At 61.5% G+C, this 17,301-nt stretch overlaps 1 protein-coding gene across 1 annotated transcript; it reads right to left on the reverse strand.

Annotated features, from left to right (window-relative positions):
• Window positions 1-1,337: 1,337 nt before the first annotated feature.
• On the reverse strand, window positions 1,338-16,164 carry BGN (biglycan). Its single transcript, XM_033114034.1, has 8 exons — window positions 16,009-16,164; window positions 6,212-6,460; window positions 5,785-5,897; window positions 5,017-5,230; window positions 4,418-4,528; window positions 4,157-4,250; window positions 3,930-4,068; window positions 1,338-2,543 (listed from the first exon to the last, which is right to left on the reverse strand). Exons 2-8 carry the CDS (start codon window positions 6,456-6,458, stop codon window positions 2,346-2,348), a joined length of 1,116 nt encoding a protein of 371 aa, XP_032969925.1. The 5' UTR covers window positions 6,459-6,460; window positions 16,009-16,164; the 3' UTR covers window positions 1,338-2,345.
• Window positions 16,165-17,301: the final 1,137 nt, after the last annotated feature.

Consider the following 17,301-nt stretch of genomic DNA (forward strand, 5'->3'; position numbering starts at 1 on the left):
TATATCTCTCCCACTAGCTTGCCGTGCCACCTGTGTCCCTAGTGAGAAGGAGGCAGAGAGGAAAGAAATGGCAAAAAGGCCAGAAGGGAGGCAGGGAGAAAAGACAGAGACCCACGATGGTGGTGGTGGTGGGGGCTATGTTGGAACTGCACGACTGGTCAGGTGCCCCAGACCCGCCCACAGAGAAACCGCCTGAAGGCTCCATGTTTCCGTTCTGCCAGACCCGGGTACTGAGTGCCCCTCCTCCCAGCCAGTGAGGGGACTTGACCCAGGCCCTGACTCCTGGCCCCTGGCCAGTGCCCTTGCCCTGAGCCTGCCCAGCTCAGCAGAGATTGCCGGGCCGTGGAGCACATGGCCCAGAATAGTGCTATGATGCCGACGAGTGACATTCTATCACTGGGCCACCACAGTGAGTGGCACCTCCCAGCCCCAAAAGGAGAAACTTAGGAATGCCGGGCGCCCTGTGCCAGGCCAGGCGGAAGGGCATACAGCTATGTGCGGGGAGCCAGTGTGCTGAGCCTTTGGGCTGCTTCTTTCCTGCTCTATTTTCGTGGGTGGCCTGTGGCTGCCCAGGGGAGTTCTGGCTCCTACCGCCTGAGGCAGAAGGTTCTCGTGTGGGACGAAGGAGGAACAGTCAGACTACATCCCACCGCCATCTCAGCCCCCTTGGCACGCCATCCAAGGGGTCATTGCTCTGGGGACTGTCCCCCTCGCTGCCCGTTCTGGGGCAGACCTATGTCCCCGGTGAGCAAGCTGTCCGGTGTGCAGCTCTGGATCCTCTCTCAGAATCTGGCTTGGCTCTGCTGGCCCACCGTGTACCCTACGGGGTGGAGGCTGTGCGGGGGATCCAGGCCAGGCCAGCACAGGGGACACACAGCAGGCTGCCCTGCCTGGGAGTGCACCCCCTGGTGCTGACACAGGGATCTATCAGGAGGGGCATTCAGGGCCTCCTCGGATTTCCCAGCTCCCCTGCAGAGCTCGGTGCTCTGCAGCCTGCAGGTGCTCAGCAAACGCTTCACTCTGGGAGGGCAGATGCTACCTCGTTGGGCCTGCATCAGGAGCCCGGTCTTAGGACAACTGGGGCAACAGAAGTGCCTAAAAAGGAGGGGAAGGGGCCAGGCCAGGGCCTTCTGCCTGGTCACCTGGGCCTCCATGTCCAGCCCCAGACTTGGGGGTGCCGAGGACCTTCGCCTGAGGGAGGGAAAGCAGCAAGGATGAAGTCTCAGGCTTGGAGGGGTCACAGAGAGGCAGAGCCTGGGAGCTGGCCAGAGGCAGCCGCTCATGGCTCCCCTTTCTGTTTGGTCGCCAGTGCCACCCCGAGAGTAGAGACACGTAGAGACATATTGCACAGTGTTTCTTTAATTGAAAGACAACAATCAACCTCAGAAGCAGCCCCTCGTCAAGCTGGGTGTGATTTCTCAAAACCCCACGCCAAGGGCCGGAAGCAAGGACATGGGAGACCTACCCATCATGTGGGAAGGGGGCCAATGAAAAGCGTGCTTGGGACTCCAGTGGGATGCTGGGCCCCTCCCAGGGGAGGCCAGACTCCCCTGGTCTGACTGAGCCCAGTGCTTCCTCTCTTGACTGGAGCACGTGCGGGGTGCAGCATCTCCACGGCCTCCAGGACCATCTAGGCTTGGGGGCAAGGCCAGGGCAGGGCAGGTGGGAGGCAGCTGCCCCCCACTCCCAGCTTGCCTGGGTAGGAGCTAAGCAGAGGCCTAATGTGACAGAGACCAAACCCAGTCCAAGGATGTGAAAGAGGAGAGGGAGGAAGAGAGAGACAGAGAGAGGGAGAGGACCGGTCCAGGGGTCAGTAGAGCAAGGAGGCTTGGACAGATGGACTATGAACTTGCATAAAGGTGGGGGGCTATCGGAGGCCCCAAGAGTAACAGCCTGGGCCAAGGAGAGCTGGAAGTTCATGAGGAGGGGGTATGTGCACCAGGCAGGCGTGGTGGGTTCCCTGGGGTCTGCTGTCTCCAGCCGTGCTCGTCCCCTCCTGCCCCACAGACCCAGGGACCAGTTTCCCTGAATTGAAGCCTCAGACAATTTGGTTTCAGGGTGAAATGGAAGAAAACTTGGTGGGGCACCTCTGAGTGGCTATGGAGGGAGCGGGGCAGGGGCAGCTCTGAAGCCGAGGGGAACATGGAATGGGGTCTGGGCCTTGTGCCCCACCTGCACACTTGGGAGCCAGGGTGAGGGTGTCAGGGGGTGGCGAGTGGGGGTTGGGGATCAGGGGTGGATAAAGCTGGGCACTGGCCTTGCTCCCTTGCTCTGCCTCCCCCTTCAGGACATCCGCTGTGCTCCCCAGAGACCCCGCCCAGGCCACCGCAAGGCCGCTGCTGCCTCTACTTTTTGTAGTTGCCAAATTGGATGGCCAGGCGGTCGGTGACGCAGCGGAAGGTGGCTGGCTGCACCTCCCAGTAGGGCACTGGGTTGTTGAAGAGGCTGATGCCGTTGTAATAGGCCCGCTTCACCCCAAAGCCCACAGGGCAGAAATCGTTGACGCCCACTTTGGTGATGTTGTTGGTATGCAGGTAGACCACCTGGGGCAGAGGGGTGCAGCCTAGTCTCAGTGCCAGTGGCCCAAGCACCCCAACCACCTCCCCCGAGTCTGGCTGGGCCACCACGCGGCCATCATTTTGTTGCATTGCATCTGCACAGCCCTTTGCGGGCCTGGATGTGGTTCTCCCACCGTAGGAAGGACCACACCGAGGCTTAAGTATTGTGTTCAGGTGGGTGTGTGACCAGGGGCCACGATGAGAGGCTCAGGTGGGGTGTGTGGTGGGTGTTGGGTGTTGGGTGGGAGGTGAGGGGAACATGGGGGGCAAGGGATCGGGTGGGGGTGTCCATGCAGGAAAGATGACAGACACCTTGGGCTCACAGAGGGCCCCTGGCCTTCCATTTGGGTTCTCTGGGCTCCCAGCCTGCACCCAGGGGAGCAGCTTCTCACTCTAGGGACCAGGGGTGACGAGAGGAGAAAGAGCCTGCAGAGTGACCTCCTTTTCCTCCTGGTTCTCAGGGCCACTAGCCCTCTACCAGCCTCCTTCAACTCCCTGTAGCCCTTGTCTAGGGGAGGGGCAGAGGGGACAGGAGGTCGGGTAAGGAGCCCAGTGATGGTAGGAGGTGTTCCGTCTGCAGCAGCGCCCTCTGGAGGTGGAGAGCAACCGGCCGCTAGAGGGCGCTCTCAGCCCGGCACTGCGGCTGCTGCTGCTGTTGCAGCAGAGCTGCCCCCGACCCAGGGTTCAGCTGGACTCGGCTCTGGTTGGACAGCCTCAAGGAATGGCAGGTCTCCCGGCCTGAGTGAATGGGGCTTAGGAAGAGACCGAGGGCCAGAACAGGGCTGGGCAAGGCCAAGTTCACCCGTGTGACTGGAAACCAAGCCAGGGATGAGTGAAGCCCCTGAGAGAACCTGAGGCAAGGCCAAGCACTACCCTCTGTCAGCCCCCTTCCTGTCCTGGGCTGTCCCAGTCTTGGCACCTATCTGCACCCCCATGCTCTCACTGTTCTCTGACCTCCCAGGCCCTGCCACACCTTTCTGGTGTCCCACCCACTTGGGGGACCGGCTCCAATATCTACTAGGCCACCTCCTGCTCATCCCTCACAAACGCCATCGGCGCCCTCCCCGTTGCTGTCCCGCTCTCCTCCTCTTCCTCAGCACAGACCGTTGGCGCTGAGGGAGGGGTCCCTGTGACTGCTCCTTTCCAGATGCGGAGGAGAGGTGGAGAGAGCAGGAGTAAGTGGCCAGACCATGCAGCTGGCCACTTGCATAGCGAGGTCCCGTTCTGCTCAGTGCCTGGGCCCCACACGTGCTGGGCCTGTGAGAGGAGGGGCAGGGGGCCGAAGAACCACCCTGGGGGCATGGGCTGCTCCCTTCCCCCAGTCTTAGAGAACTTGGCACTGGGGGTTGCCCCTCCCACTCCAGCTCTCACCTGGAGGAGCTTGAGATCCGGAAGGCCAGTGGGCACCCTGGACAGCTTGTTATTATCCAAGTGCAGCTCCCTCAGGGTGGGCAGAAAACTCAGGCTCCCATTCTCAATCATACGGATCTGGTTGTGGCCCAGGCCCAGCCTGTGAAGGGGTAGATGAGATGTATTGAGAGGCCAGAGGAGAAGAAGAGTATGGGGCAGGGCCGCCCCCTCGGCACCCCCCAGCCCACCTGTACAGCTTGGAATAGCGGAGCAGATCCTCCAGCTCGATTGCCTGGATTTTGTTGTGGTCTAGGTGGAGTTCGTTCAGGGTCTCGGGGAGGTCTGCCGGGGAAAAATGGATGCTCTGAGATGACTGCAGGCGGGTGTGCGCTGGTGCTGTGTGTATGGCGGAGGGCAGCCAAAGCCCTCCCTGAGGACACTGGGTGGCTCTAGAAGGCTCCAGGACCCGGGGCTCTGCCCAGCATTGGAAGGAAGGGCTGCCTTCCTACCTTTGGGGATGCCGGTGAGCTTGGCCTCGGAGATACGCAGGTAGTTGAGCTTCAGGCCATCGAAGGCTCCAGGTTCAAAGCCACTGTTCTCCAGAGGATTCCCGCCCATCTCTAGGAGAGAGGCCCCCTCAGTTCTGGAACCAGTACTGAGCAACTGCCCGCACACCTTGGGGCCTGTCAGCTTCCTGGCTTGGGCTGGCCTGATGGGCCCTGCTAATAACCCACGCCCCTATCACCCCCCACCCCTGAAAGCAGTTCCACTAATTTACCAGGAAAGTTGCACATTCCTAGCTGTTCAAGATCACTAGCCCCCAAGGGCACTGGATCTGCCATTGGCCTCAGGGTCCAGGGGGAGCAGGAGGAAAGGGAGGGCCCCTGGCAGGCCTCGGTCAGCTGGCTGGTGACACTGGCCCTTTCCCTTCCCTCTCTCTACAGTCCCCTGCTTTCTCTTCACCTTGCTTTGGCAGCTCTGGAGCATGCCCCTAGACGAGCCTCCAGAATGTTCTGTGAGACCCTTTCTGGCTGGAAGAGGCCCCTCTCCTTGACCCTTCCTGCCAACCGCCGGGGTGAGGACTGTCCTGGGCCAGTGCCACACTCACCAATGCAGTTCATGTTGCGCAGCCCATTGAACACGCCCTTCGGCACCTTGCGGATTCGGTTGTCATGGATGCGGAGCTCCACCAGGGAGCTGGGCAGGTTGGGAGGGATCTCCACCAGGTGGTTCTTGGAAATGTAGAGCTTCTGCAGCTTCCTCAGGGGACTGAAGGCCTTCTCATGAATCTTGGAGATCTTGTTGTTCACCAGGACGAGGGCCTGAGGAGGGGTGGGCGTCGGAGGTGAAGGCACCAACTCTCCAGCGCACCCTGGCCTCTCCTCTCCCTCCCTCCCCTGCCACCTGAGCTGGCGATTATTGGGACCTCACAGATGTCTGAGTCCCAGTCTCCAGGATATCCATCTGTGCTCACGGGCGGAGTGCAGAGCAGGGAGTCAGCACTTAGGCCCGGCAATGCCACTACTTCTCCAAGCCTCAGTTTCCCCACTTGCACCCTGGCTACAATTAAATCTGTTTTTCCTGTGTTCCTGGGAGGAACCAATACGATGAACAAGTTTTGAGCCGAGAAGAGAGTTGGGATGAATGATCCTGTGCTGCCCTTATGGTTGCTGACACCCATAAGTGTGACACACCAGTGACGCTGACCCCAGGCACTCCCACCAGGCCCGCCTCCAGACTTCTCTCAGGACTCCATGGGTCCCTGGTCCCCTCTTGCACTCCACAGGTATATGCACACACCCATCTAGACGCAACCCCGCAGCTGCAGATTGCCCACCTCCTCGCAGCCCCTGGAAAGTGCCCCGGGCAGGCTTACGTAGAGGTGCTGGAGGCCTTTGAAATCGTCCTTCCGGAGCTCAGTGATGTCGTTGTTCTGCAGATCCAGCAGTGTGGTGTCAGGCGAGATCTCCTTGGGCACAGCCTTCAGACCTGGGGGCGGGCACCACAGTCACTAGTATGAGCCCCGGCCATGGCCCCAGAGTGGCTCAGAGCATGGGGACACGCACACACACAGACACACACCTAGGGACTCCGCCACAAACAGGCAGAAGCTCCAGAGCTGGCAGACGGAGCCTCTTTTCACTCCTCACTCACTCGCATCCCCAATCCTGCTCGGGGTCACCTATCTCTGTTCCCATCCATCCACACGCATACCACAGGACAGACACGTGTCCCCTTCTCAGGAGTACTCAGGCTGGGCCTGTGCCGCCACGCACCCCTCCCGACCCAGCCCCAGGACTGACCCAGGTCAGAGCACTGAACAACTCGCAGGTGGCAGTGGCAGCCGAAAGGACACATGGCGCTGAAGGTGGGCGTGAGGGAGTCCAGGTCTGGGACGCCTGAGGTGTCAGCACCCGAAGCCTCCTCGTCGTTCAGCATGGGCAGCCCATCATCCAGGGTGAAGTCCCAGAAGCCCTTCTGTTCAAAGGGCAGGGCCTGGCTCAGGGCCAGCAGGGATGTGAGGAGCCAGAGGGGCCACATGGTGGGCATGCCTAGGAGGCCAGGGCGAGGAGGGGCCGTCAGAAGGGCCCAGACTGTACCCACACCCATCCTCTGGGCCCTTTCCTGGCCACCCTCCCAATACCAGGGCCTGGGGTTCTGCGTGTGTTGGTACCATGCCCCCATCCATCACTTGCAATAGTCAGACCCTGGGCCCCCGAGCAGCAGAGGGATGGGCCATGGGTAGCATCTGGAAAGATGAGGGCACCTCTTTCTGCTCCCCTCTGCTCCCAGGTAGGACTTGGTTTCAGTGGGCAATGCAGTGTCTCCCCAATTAGAGAGTCTGCAGCCACCCCACCCCCCTGACACACACACACACACACACACACCATTGAGTCAACTGGCAGCTGCCTGGGGGATCAGTGAGGCGAGTGGAGCAGGAGGAGAGAGAAACCCGTCTGCCTACCCCCACGCTTTGAAGCATCTCCTGTGGCCCAGGCCAATCCCACATGCTCAGGGTAATGTGGCTACAGCCAGAGTTGAGTTAGGGGATTATGAGTCGCTTCCTTTTCTGCCTGAGCCCCCCACCTTGCAAAGCACCTACATTTTTCTAAGAAAGTCAAGAGGCCAAGACACCAAGCAAGGGGCGTCCTCCCAGGGCATGAGCGAAATTGCCAAGGTGGAGGGGACATGGCCCCCACCTACTACCCCACGGCTGCCCAGGGCTTTGACTTCTTACCCTGGCCCACAAGCCTTCTCCTGGCTTAGCCCACAGAACCCCGGGGCTCCCACATCTGCCCCCACCCTTCCCTTCCTTCTGCCCATGGCCCAGCTCCCGGGAGAGGCCCCCCAGGGGAGCAGACTGTTGCCAGGGTGGCAGGCAGGGTCAGACTTGTCGGGAGGCCCCCCAGGCCGGGCAGCGAGGTGGGGGTGAGGGGGAGTTTCCCTGCCCGTGCCTGCCCTTGGCACCCACATTTGCCTTCCTCCTTCCTCCTCCAGCAGAGGCCGTCCCCCAGCCAGAGGCTCCTCTGCCAGAAGGCTCTGTACAGGAAAAAGCTGGAGCCCCTGCCTCTTCCACCCCCCCCCACAAGGATTTCCTGAGAAAGTCCCAGCATCATTTCCCCTATCTGTTAAACAGGAGTATGAGTACCTGCTTTGCTTGCCTCCCAGGCTGGGGGGTTGGCTGGGGCTTCTCTGGGTGCATCTGTGGGCAGGGAGCCCAGCCAATTGGTCACCAGGGCCTCCTGCAGACCTGAATTGGCCCCACCCCAGGAAGGCCCTCACTTGGGTCCCATCTTGGCCAGGGGAGCGGTTGTTTAGGGCGTCAGAGGCCCTGGGGGTGGAGGGCTCTGCCCAGTCTAGACCAGCACCTTCGGAGCAGCGTGGCCCTGCTGCTTTCCGGGGCAGGCCCAGTCAGTGTGGGGCTGGGCTGGCTACTGGGGCTTAGGGCCACCTCCAGGCCTGAGCTCACTGCTCTGCCTCTCAGATTCCCATCCATCCCGCCCCCTCCTGCACTCCTCCTGACCCCCCTGAGCAGGTCACATGGCCTGCCCCCCTGCTCAGGCTCTTACCATCCCTGAGGACACGGAGGCGGGAGGGAATGGAGGAACCCTTCTGGCAGCCAGGGCAGGCGGCTCCGAGGGCCCAGGACATGGTTCAGTAGACTATGCTGTACAGTCAGCCCCGGAACGGCCCCAGCAGGTCCCGCCAGCCCTCCTGAGTGCATGGCCCCCAGTGACAGGTTCAGAGAAGCTCCCTGCCTACCCCAGGTCACACAGCAAAGGGAGGGTCCCCCACGCTGGGGGAGCACCCAGCCTCCCTGGCTCCTTTGATCACATCCCAGGTCCCACCAGCCCCAGGCTGGCCAGGCAGGATCCAGGGAACCCCGAGAAGGCCTTGCCACAGAGTAAGGAGAAGGCCCCAGGCTTGCCTACCTGGACAGCGTGTCCCTCCTTCTTCCCCTGAGTTTTCAACTCCCAGGGCAGAGCAGGGCGGGCTTAGGCCTCTCGTGCTTGTTGCCACCTCAAGGGGCCCTTGCCCAGGTGCTACTGGATGCCCAGGGCTGGGAGGAGGACGATCAGTGGAAGAGAACAGGAAGGGGAGGATGAAGGCAGGAGAGCAAGATGGAATGGGAGAGAGGGAGGAGACTGCTCCCCCGTTGTCTGGCACCCCTGCCAAAGCTGCTACCTCACAGGGGGGATGAGTCAGGGCTAGAATGCCCAGCAGCGGGAGCCTTGGAAAGCTCTGGGATCCACGGTCCACCTGGACAGGTGGGGGTGGGGTGGAGTGGTCTAGCCAGACCCAGGGGAGACTGTGGGGAGAGGCAGGTACAGACAGGCGCTGTCCAGCCTGCTGGGGCTGGAAAGGGCTGGGGGTCTCCACAGGGAACCTCTGCCCTGGTGTTTGGCCCCTCTACCAGGGGAGAGGATGGAGAGGCGCTAGGAAGGCCAAACAAGTGGTCTCACGGGACCTGCCCTGGGAGGACCGGGGCTCTAGAGGAGTTGAACCAGCGCAAAGCAGCCGTGCCCGATGTCGCTGCCTCTGGAGGCCAGCTTGGCTCCAGCGCAGGCTCACTCTGAAGGGAAGGGAAGCTGAGGGCTTGGAGGCCCTACACCAGGGCCCCGTGACAGAGGCAGAGGACAAGGTTTGGCTGGTTCTCCCTGGCTGGGTCCAGGCAGTGGGCAGGCTGTCGGGGTGGGGGCCGGGCGGGCTTCCCGGTACAGCCCTCATTTCCCCTCGAGGAACTGGCACAAGACTCAGCCAGAACTATGTAGAAGGGAGGGGGCCGGCCGGACACAGAGCCTGCAGGAGGCGGCAAGAGACCCCCACAGAGCCCGAAGGAGCCAGGAAGGGCCCTCAAAGGGATGCCCAGAAGGAAGGCTCTCCGGCACCTAGCACAATTAGAATCTCCATTTTATGGAAGAGAAAACTGAGGCCTAGAGAGAGGAACAGACTTTCCCCAGGTCACTCAGCCTGCGACTTGGAGTCCAGCTCAGGCAACTCTAGGCCCTGAGTGTTCAGGCCTCAGGGGCACCCCTCATTACTGCGTGGGGGTGATGGGGGTTTCTGGGTGGCTGGCTCAGCATGGGCAGTGCAGAGAGCCTGGGGGCAGAACTCAAGGCTGGTAGTGGTCAGGGTGGGGGGCTGTAGGGCTGCAGACAGGCCCAGCCGCCCCACTTTAAGCTTGGCCCTACCTTCCTACCACCTCACACTGCCCCCTCCCCTTTGTCGTGTGCACACGCGCACCAAGGCAGGAGGCAGGAGGGCTGCAGCCCAGAAAGTGGGAGGTCCCCATGGACGGCTACTGTGAGATCCACGACAAGTCCCCCCGATCCCACCTCCCTCCACTACCCAGGGCCTCTGAGCCTCAGTTTCCCTTTATTGGCCTCCCAGGTAATGTCCCCAAGGACTTCAGCGAGGGCCTGGAGCTCCATCAAAGTGTGCTCTGAGCTCGCTGGACCCCACCTCCTCAGAGCAAAGGAAAAACGTTGTAATGGCAGTGAGGCTTCAGGCCTGGCGCCCACAGGTGTGAACGAGGGAAGAGGCTGGGTTTCCTGGAGCCTGTGCCTCCTACCCAATAGGGCCCTGCTTTGTCTGGCCCTCTGAAAGTCAGCACAGGCCTCTGAGCAGGAGTGCTCCAGGTCGCAGCCAAACAAGATGCATTGGCAGCCTCTGAGAACATGGATGGGTCGTGCCAGGCATTCAGACCAGGCCAAGGGCGGCGGGAGCAGGACTTGAGGTCTGGCATGCCCTGGGAGCTCGCCGGCAGATGTGTGGCCCACAGCTGCCAAGTCGTAGACGCCAGGCCCTGTCCCATGTCCTCAGTCCTAGGTGTCTGGCCCCACTGAGCCACCCGACCTGAACTCTGACACGCGTGCCACCTTCCACTCAGCCCTGCCAGATCCCTGGGACTGTGCAGGTGGGGAGGGGTGAAACTGAAACAAGCAATTCAGGGTGCCCTACCTCCCCCCACCCCACTTTGTTCACCAAAGTCTCTGGGCCCAGCTTCAACCAGCGGGCCAGAGGCAAGGGTGCTGCCCAGGCTGATACCCGGCTGCCCCCTATCGCTTTCCCAGGCCCCAGCCCACCAGCCCCTCGTCAGCTGTAATCTGCACTTGGGTATCACCCAGAAAGCGGGGACGTGTGCCGTGCATGGATCTGCTGAAGCCCACGTGTGTGTGTGCATGTGGGGGTGACTGCTTGAGAGGCTGGTGGCTGGAGTGGGGAGGGGCTGCACCCTGAGCCCCACCCTGTCTGCGTCTGCACCCCAACCGCCCCGAACCCACCACCATTTCCTCAGCATGCCCTCCAGGCTACAAGGGAAGGAGATGCCCAAGCGTGGCTTGCCAGGGCAGCTCTTCCCTGCTGTGGCCTCGGTGACTGGACAGAGCTGGGTCTTCAGGGCCAGACCTCCCTCCCCACAATGTTGAGAAGAGCCATCCATGCCTGCTCCCACCCTGTCAGGAAACCTCTGGAGAGCAGGAGGGTCAAACGGCTGGCCTTTTGCCATGCCAAGAGTCAGGCCGCAGGTGACCCAAGTCAGATGGGGTCCTAAGTTTCCTGGTCCTTCCACACCTGAGCTGTGTGCCCTTCCTTTTCCTTCCACTCACTCTAGAAGTCCTGAGCTGCTCCTCACCTCGTTCCAGAATCTTTGAAGAAGAGGGAGGTTGCTGGCATCTCCTGCGTTGGAGCAGGAGAATCAAGTGATTTCCCAATGACCATAAGAAGAAAGCACCATTTTTTACCGCTTGACGAATGGGTAAACGGAGGCTCAGAGTTTGCCCAAAACCCTTGCCCAAGGCTGCACAACGAGGAAATGGTAGATCTGGGACCCTCTCTGTCTGTCTGTCTACTTGCCCATGTGTATGGCCCCACCCTCTGCCAACAATCACAGACTTTGCTGCAGGCTCCAAAGCCACAGATCCCACGCTCCCTGGGCTTTGCAGGGGCCGGACCAGCCCCCGGGTCCCTGGAGAAGACTCTGGCAGCTCTCTCATCCCGGCTGGGAAGTGAGGTTGTTGGAAAGCAGGGCCTTGCACTGTAGGTCCTGTGTCCCTTTGCTTGCATCATGAATCCTTTGGAAACATGGCACCTCTCTCTGGCTGCAACTATCAATAGCTCCCCACTGAAGGAGGGGCCCATCCCCTTTGTTGATGGATCTGATGGCAGTATTTTGGCCCCAGCACACCCACTAGTCCAGCTCTGCCTCTGCAAGGAAGTTGCCTGGAAAAGCCATCACTCTGGCAAGCCAGAGAGGTTCCCCTGAGCATTTTAGGTCCCAGCAGGCGCCAGACCCCCCAGGACGATGTTCTCAGCCTGGCTCCCAGAGCCCTGCCTGCCTAGTTCTCTCACTGAGCCAGCGCAAGGCAAGGGAGTTTGGCCTGGCTCCCAGGGCAGGAGAACGAGCTGCCAGGCACCCCAAAGGGAGGCCCGTAGTCCCTTCCTTTCCTGGGACCAGGATTTCCTACAGTCCCTTCCCTGCCTGGGGTCCCAGCTCTCTGCCAGGGGCTCTGGCTGGGGTGGGACCCAGGCCTCTACAGCCAGCCCGAGGCTCTGGGACCTGTTCACCTTCAGCCCCTCCCAGGACTCCTGCACTGCAGGCCTCTTTGCAGCTGGGCGGTCTCTAAGACCCAGCAGACCATGATGAAGGCCCCGCTGGGACTCCTGACTGCGGAGAGGATCAAAGTCCCACTGCCTTGGCCTCCTAGACTGCCCTTGTCTCCCCTGTCTCCGGGGACAAGGCTGCCAGAGCCAGCCTCTCTCTGCCCTCTGCCCCTCTCCTTCGAGTCCAGCTCCTATTCCCCCAATCTCCAATGCCACCGCAGGCCCTCGGCTTTCTGATTGCTGTGTCCCCGCTGGCCCTCCTACCCGCCAGAGGAGAGAAGCAAGGGTGAGTTGAGAATCACAGAGTCTGGGACCTCTCCTAGCCCACCATGCCCTAAACTGGAGAGATTCGTCACCACAGGGAGGGGGGAGACGTGAGTCATGTGAGTCCCAGCACCTTCCCTGGGCTCAGGAATGTCAGTGACGGCTGGTGCTGCTCTGTGGGCTGGGGGCTGTGATGGGAGCTGAGGCTGGGGGGCTCTGCGCAAGAAGGCACCCTCCACACCACCCCAGGAGCTACCCCGACCTAAAGCACAGAGGGTGGAGGGAGAGGCTAAAGCGGCTAGGGCGGGGGTGGCTCCCAAGAGCCTGGAGTCCCAGTGGTATGTGTGGGAGGGGACCTCGGGATCCTCAGGCTGTGGGCTCCAGGTGGGTGAAGGGGTTTCACCCCAGGACTTCCCATTTGGAAGGTGGAGAGATGGACCACAGCCCCACGGAGATCTGGGAAGCTGGTCTGGAAGAGAGGAGAAGGGCCTGGCCGTGGGGCTAGCCAGTTCCCCCAGCGGACCTTAGGCCTGGGGCAGGACTGAGCAGACATCCTCCCCCCCCCCCCCCCCCCCCCCGGCACACCTCCCTCTGCTCATTCCCCATTGGCTCGCTCGAAGATGAGATTTACAGAAAGGGTTCCGTGGGTGGCCCTGTACGTGAGCAGAAGAGGACAGGACGGAGGGGAGGGAGCAGAGCGGGCAGGGCCTGGGTCTGCCTGTCTTCAGAGGGAGCCTGTGCTGAATCCCCACCACCCAGCTCACAGGAGGGTCCCCCAGAAAGCCACTGTCACCCTCCCCATGCCTCAGTTTGAAGAAAGCCCTTGGGCTGGTGTGTCAGGTGTGGGGTGGGGTAGCTCGAGGCAGGGACCAAGCCCTCCTACTCTGGGGTACCCGATAGGAGGAGAAAGGAAGTCTCATGGGCCTGGAAAGACCTCTTTAATAATCAGGGATATTGGCTGATGAGCAAGGACGCTGAGGAGCCCCAGACATCCACCCGCAGGACGTGTGCCCACTGGCCCAACAGGTAGGACTTCAGAGGCCGGGTGGCGGTGGGAGGAAAGGGAAGGTCCCTTGGAAGGCTCAGCATGCAGACCCTCACTTATGGGCTCACGACAACTTCCTCCTCTGGGGACTTGCCGATGGTGCGGGATGGAACACTCTGTGGTCTTGTTTGAGTGACTGCAGAATGTTGCTGAAGAAAGGAAACTTTCTTGTCTTACAACACCCCCTTTCCTCTTATCCTTCTCTGTTCAACCTCTTCCAATGGCCTGGGGCTGCCAGTGGGACGGGGAGAAATTCAGGCCGATGCTCGGAAGTCATCCCGCGCCACGACCAGAGGGTCGGCACCCCTACTTGCTGGGCCCCTAAAATGGGTGAACACAGAACTGCCACCAAGACCCCTTACCAAGGGTCTGGACCTCAGACTCTCCACCTACACAACGGGAACCCCAGTCCCTGCTCCAGCACAGGCAAAGCAAAAAAGCAGTGGGATGGTTAATGCCCGCTGGCACCTGGGTCCTTGGGGCTTGAAGGTGGGCCAGTGGGCTGGGGCGCCAGGGCAGCCACTCAATAGCTGGCTCACTACAGGAGCTCTCTCTGCTCCCTGGCTCCCAGCCTGTTCCTGCTCTCTGGCCCCAGCGGTGTAGAGGCGGCCCTGTGCCTTCCTTTCAGAGGCACCCACACAATCCTGCCCTCACAGGCTCCTCACACTGGCCCACGGTAGCCAGTCATGGGCAGGCTCCACGTAAAAGTGTCTGCGCCAGCACCAGCTCTCCCACGGTGCGTGTGGCACAGGCAGCGACCTGTCACCAGGAGGCGCTCGCCTGCACATGCGTACACTCACTCAATGAGGCCGCACACCTGGGTATAGATTCCCAGGAACCGCCCTTTCTGGCGTGGAGGGAGGCCCGAGCATCCCCAGCTCGTCTCCATCCCAATCAGGCCCTACAGGGCAGAGAGCTGGCAGGCCAGTGAGGGTTGAGGGCACAGAGGCAGCAGCCCCCTGAGGACAGATGGGACTGGCCGCATCTGCAACCTGAGCAGCCTTTCCGAAGACTGTTCGAGAGCAATCGCCCTGGCCTGAGTGAGGTCTGCCCCACCGGATGCCACCCACCACCCTGTCCTGGAGGATCCTGGGCCTCCTGCTCCGCTCAGCCGCCCTCGCTAACCTGTGCCCAGCCCCCAAACCCACCCATGGTGCAGCCAGGGGGGTGCTCCCACCCCCCAACCTTCCAGAGCACTCAGGGGCACACCCAGAGAGCTCCATTCTGCCTTGCTCGCCTCCTGGGTCCCTTGACAGGCCCCTCCACATGCCAGCCATCTTGGGAGCTTGCAGGACGGGCCAGGCGCCCTGCCACCTCCCACTCTGAACTTCACACAGTGCAGTTGACCACAGGCTATCATCATCAACACTCAAGTGACTTTGAGGGTTCCCTGGGTGATATGGGGTCCATAGCCAGAGTTTGTTAGTCAGAAGCTCTGAGTCCTGACCCCAGTTCCTGCCGCTTCTGTACAGTGGCTGGGGTGGGGGTTGAACCAGCAGGAGCCACTCTTCCCCTCCCGAAGGGCCCTGGAGGCAACTTTGCAGCTACACTTTGCTTCAGGCCTGGGTTCTCTCTCCATTCCAAAGATGCTCCATGCACCAGTGACCAGGCTGCCTTTGAGGGACATGGCATCTAGTCCGGGAGTTCTTGAAGCTCACCCATCCCTAAAGATATTCCTCCTGGGATGATGGCGTCCCAGCTTGTAAGTGGACCTGTGGCCTCACACTTGCGCACGGTCCCCAGAAGCCCTACGGGGCCCCAAGCCAGGCCTGCCCAGGGTGATATGGCACAGTTACCTGAGTTTCTCTCTGTTCCCGCCCCCCAATTCTGAGTCCCAATCCAACAGGATTCTGGAGAGCTGGGGTTGCGCCACCCAGGCAGCCCCACCCAGGGCCCTGGCAGCCAGGGCTCCGTGGACCCACACCTCGCCTCGAAGGATGTAGAGGCAGGGCATTAGCCTGTGGGTAAGCGAGGAATATCTGGGCAGGATGCCTGCTGTGTGCCTAGAAAACCAAGTCTCTGAGCCCCCGCCAAGGACCGGCCCGGGGAAGTGGGGACTGCTCCCTGGCCTGGGCTCTGCGGGGTGCCCAGAGGTCCTCCTGACCTGGGCCAGGCGAAAACCCCCCCAAGTGAGGAGGTGCCCAAGCAGAATGCAGAGAGAGGCCGGTGGGAGTGCAGGGCACGCCTGGGGCCTTCCAGCGAAGAGAGAGGGCCATTGGCAGAGCTGGGGTGCCAGCCTCCCAGCCGTGCCTTGGTGATGTTGTGGGGCGGCAGCCAAGGGGAAGAACCCCAAGGGGGAGGCAGAGAGGGGAGACATGGGGCTGAGCTGAGCGAGGTCAGAGGGGAGAGGGAGGGGGGCCGAGAAGGCGCCTGAAAGAGGGAGGGGAATAGAGGCAGCAACAGGACAAGAACCAAGGGGACCACAGGGTGGCGACTAAGGGGCATGGACCAGGAGCCTGCAGCAGTGCCATGGGAATCCGCAGGCAGCCTGGGAGCGGGAGAGGGCGGGAAGGGGGCAGTGGGGACTAGAATAGGGACATGGAGGGGTGGCACAGGGGCAGCAAGGTCAGGACCGGGGACATCTTGAGAACAGTGAGGGGGCAACGAAGTCAGGGATGAGATGTGGAGGGCACTCAAGGCCGGCATGGGGACAGCAGGGACAGCAAGTGGTTGGCGTGGGGGCCCTACCTGGGAAGGGGAAGCGCTGGGTGCAGGCTGGCTACTTGGCAGGCTTGGGTGTCGGGCAGTCCGTGAGTCTGTCTGTCGGGCGTCCAGAGCAGCTGCTCACTCCTGGGCAGTTCGTGGAGAGAGGGAGACAGAGGCGGTGGGAGGGAGGCTAAAGGCTGGGCGGGCGGTCCGACGGGGAGGGGGCGGGGAGGGAGGAAAAGAGGGAGGGGGCTGGTGGGGCGGAGAGGGAGGGAAGGAGGGAGGGAGGAAGGGAAGGAGGGGGCAGGCTTCCCGGCCCCCCTGGCAGCTTCAAAGGGAGCAATTTTCTTGTAGACGGCTGGGCTAGCTGCACCGCTCCTCCTCACGCCCCCAGCACCCCCTCCCCCTGCGCTGGGCACATAGCAAAGGGACACACGCTCTCACTCACACAGGGACCCTTGGCGTCTGTGCGCAGGCACAGCCTCAGACAGTCAAACTTTCCACTGTCCAGATAGGGACACTGAGGCTCAGGGACAGGCAGGAACGGGCTTTCTGGCACCGAGCCGGTCAGAGGAAGGCAAGAGGGCAGAAACGGAAGGGAGAGGAAGGGGAGGTGGCCTATGGGTGCTAGTCCAGTGAGTGGCCCCTGAAAGTCTGTCCTGAACCCGCCCAGAACCTGTGGCAACCTAGGCCTGAACAAGGAGGTAGTTCTCTAGGATCAGGAAGGCAACGGTTGTGGATTTCTGGAAGGGCTTGATCTAGGCTCCTGGGCATTCTGGAAGTCCCCCCCACCTTCCAGACTTTTTTTTCCCCCTGAGAAAGGAACCAGTCCTGTCTGTGTGATCTCAGGATGGGACTCAGTTGGGGGATGGCAGGAGGGCAGCCCCGATTCTGGTGGACTTCCCCATCTTGCCTGCCCTGAAGCTCAGAGAAGCTGAATGGGAAAGCTGATTCAGAGAGGAGGAACCTAGCGAGTCATCCCTCTTGCTCAATCTGTGCAGGTCCCCTAGGATGCTATAACTGCGCTGTGGGTGGCCCCTTCTCAGGGCTGAGCTCTGTGCTGGCAACTTACTAACTGGGCCGGGCTGCCAGGCATCCCAGGAAGAGACGGTCATCAGCCACGGCACTCATGACACCCATGTGATCACTGGAAGCTTGGCCACTTTCTGAGGGCCCAGGCAAGCCCAACTCCATCTACATAGCCCAGGGCCTCCCTGTCCAGTGGGGTCCCACTCCTCCCCTGGTCCGTGTACCCATTGTGCATTGGGGCCAGGACGGAGCCATCCTTGGTCATGAGCTGACACTGCATTGAAGGAGTTTCCCGCAAGAGGAGCT

The sequence above is a fragment of the Rhinolophus ferrumequinum genome, chromosome X (assembly GCF_004115265.2).
Source record: "Rhinolophus ferrumequinum isolate MPI-CBG mRhiFer1 chromosome X, mRhiFer1_v1.p, whole genome shotgun sequence".
NCBI classification, from domain to species: Eukaryota; Metazoa; Chordata; class Mammalia; order Chiroptera; family Rhinolophidae; genus Rhinolophus; species Rhinolophus ferrumequinum.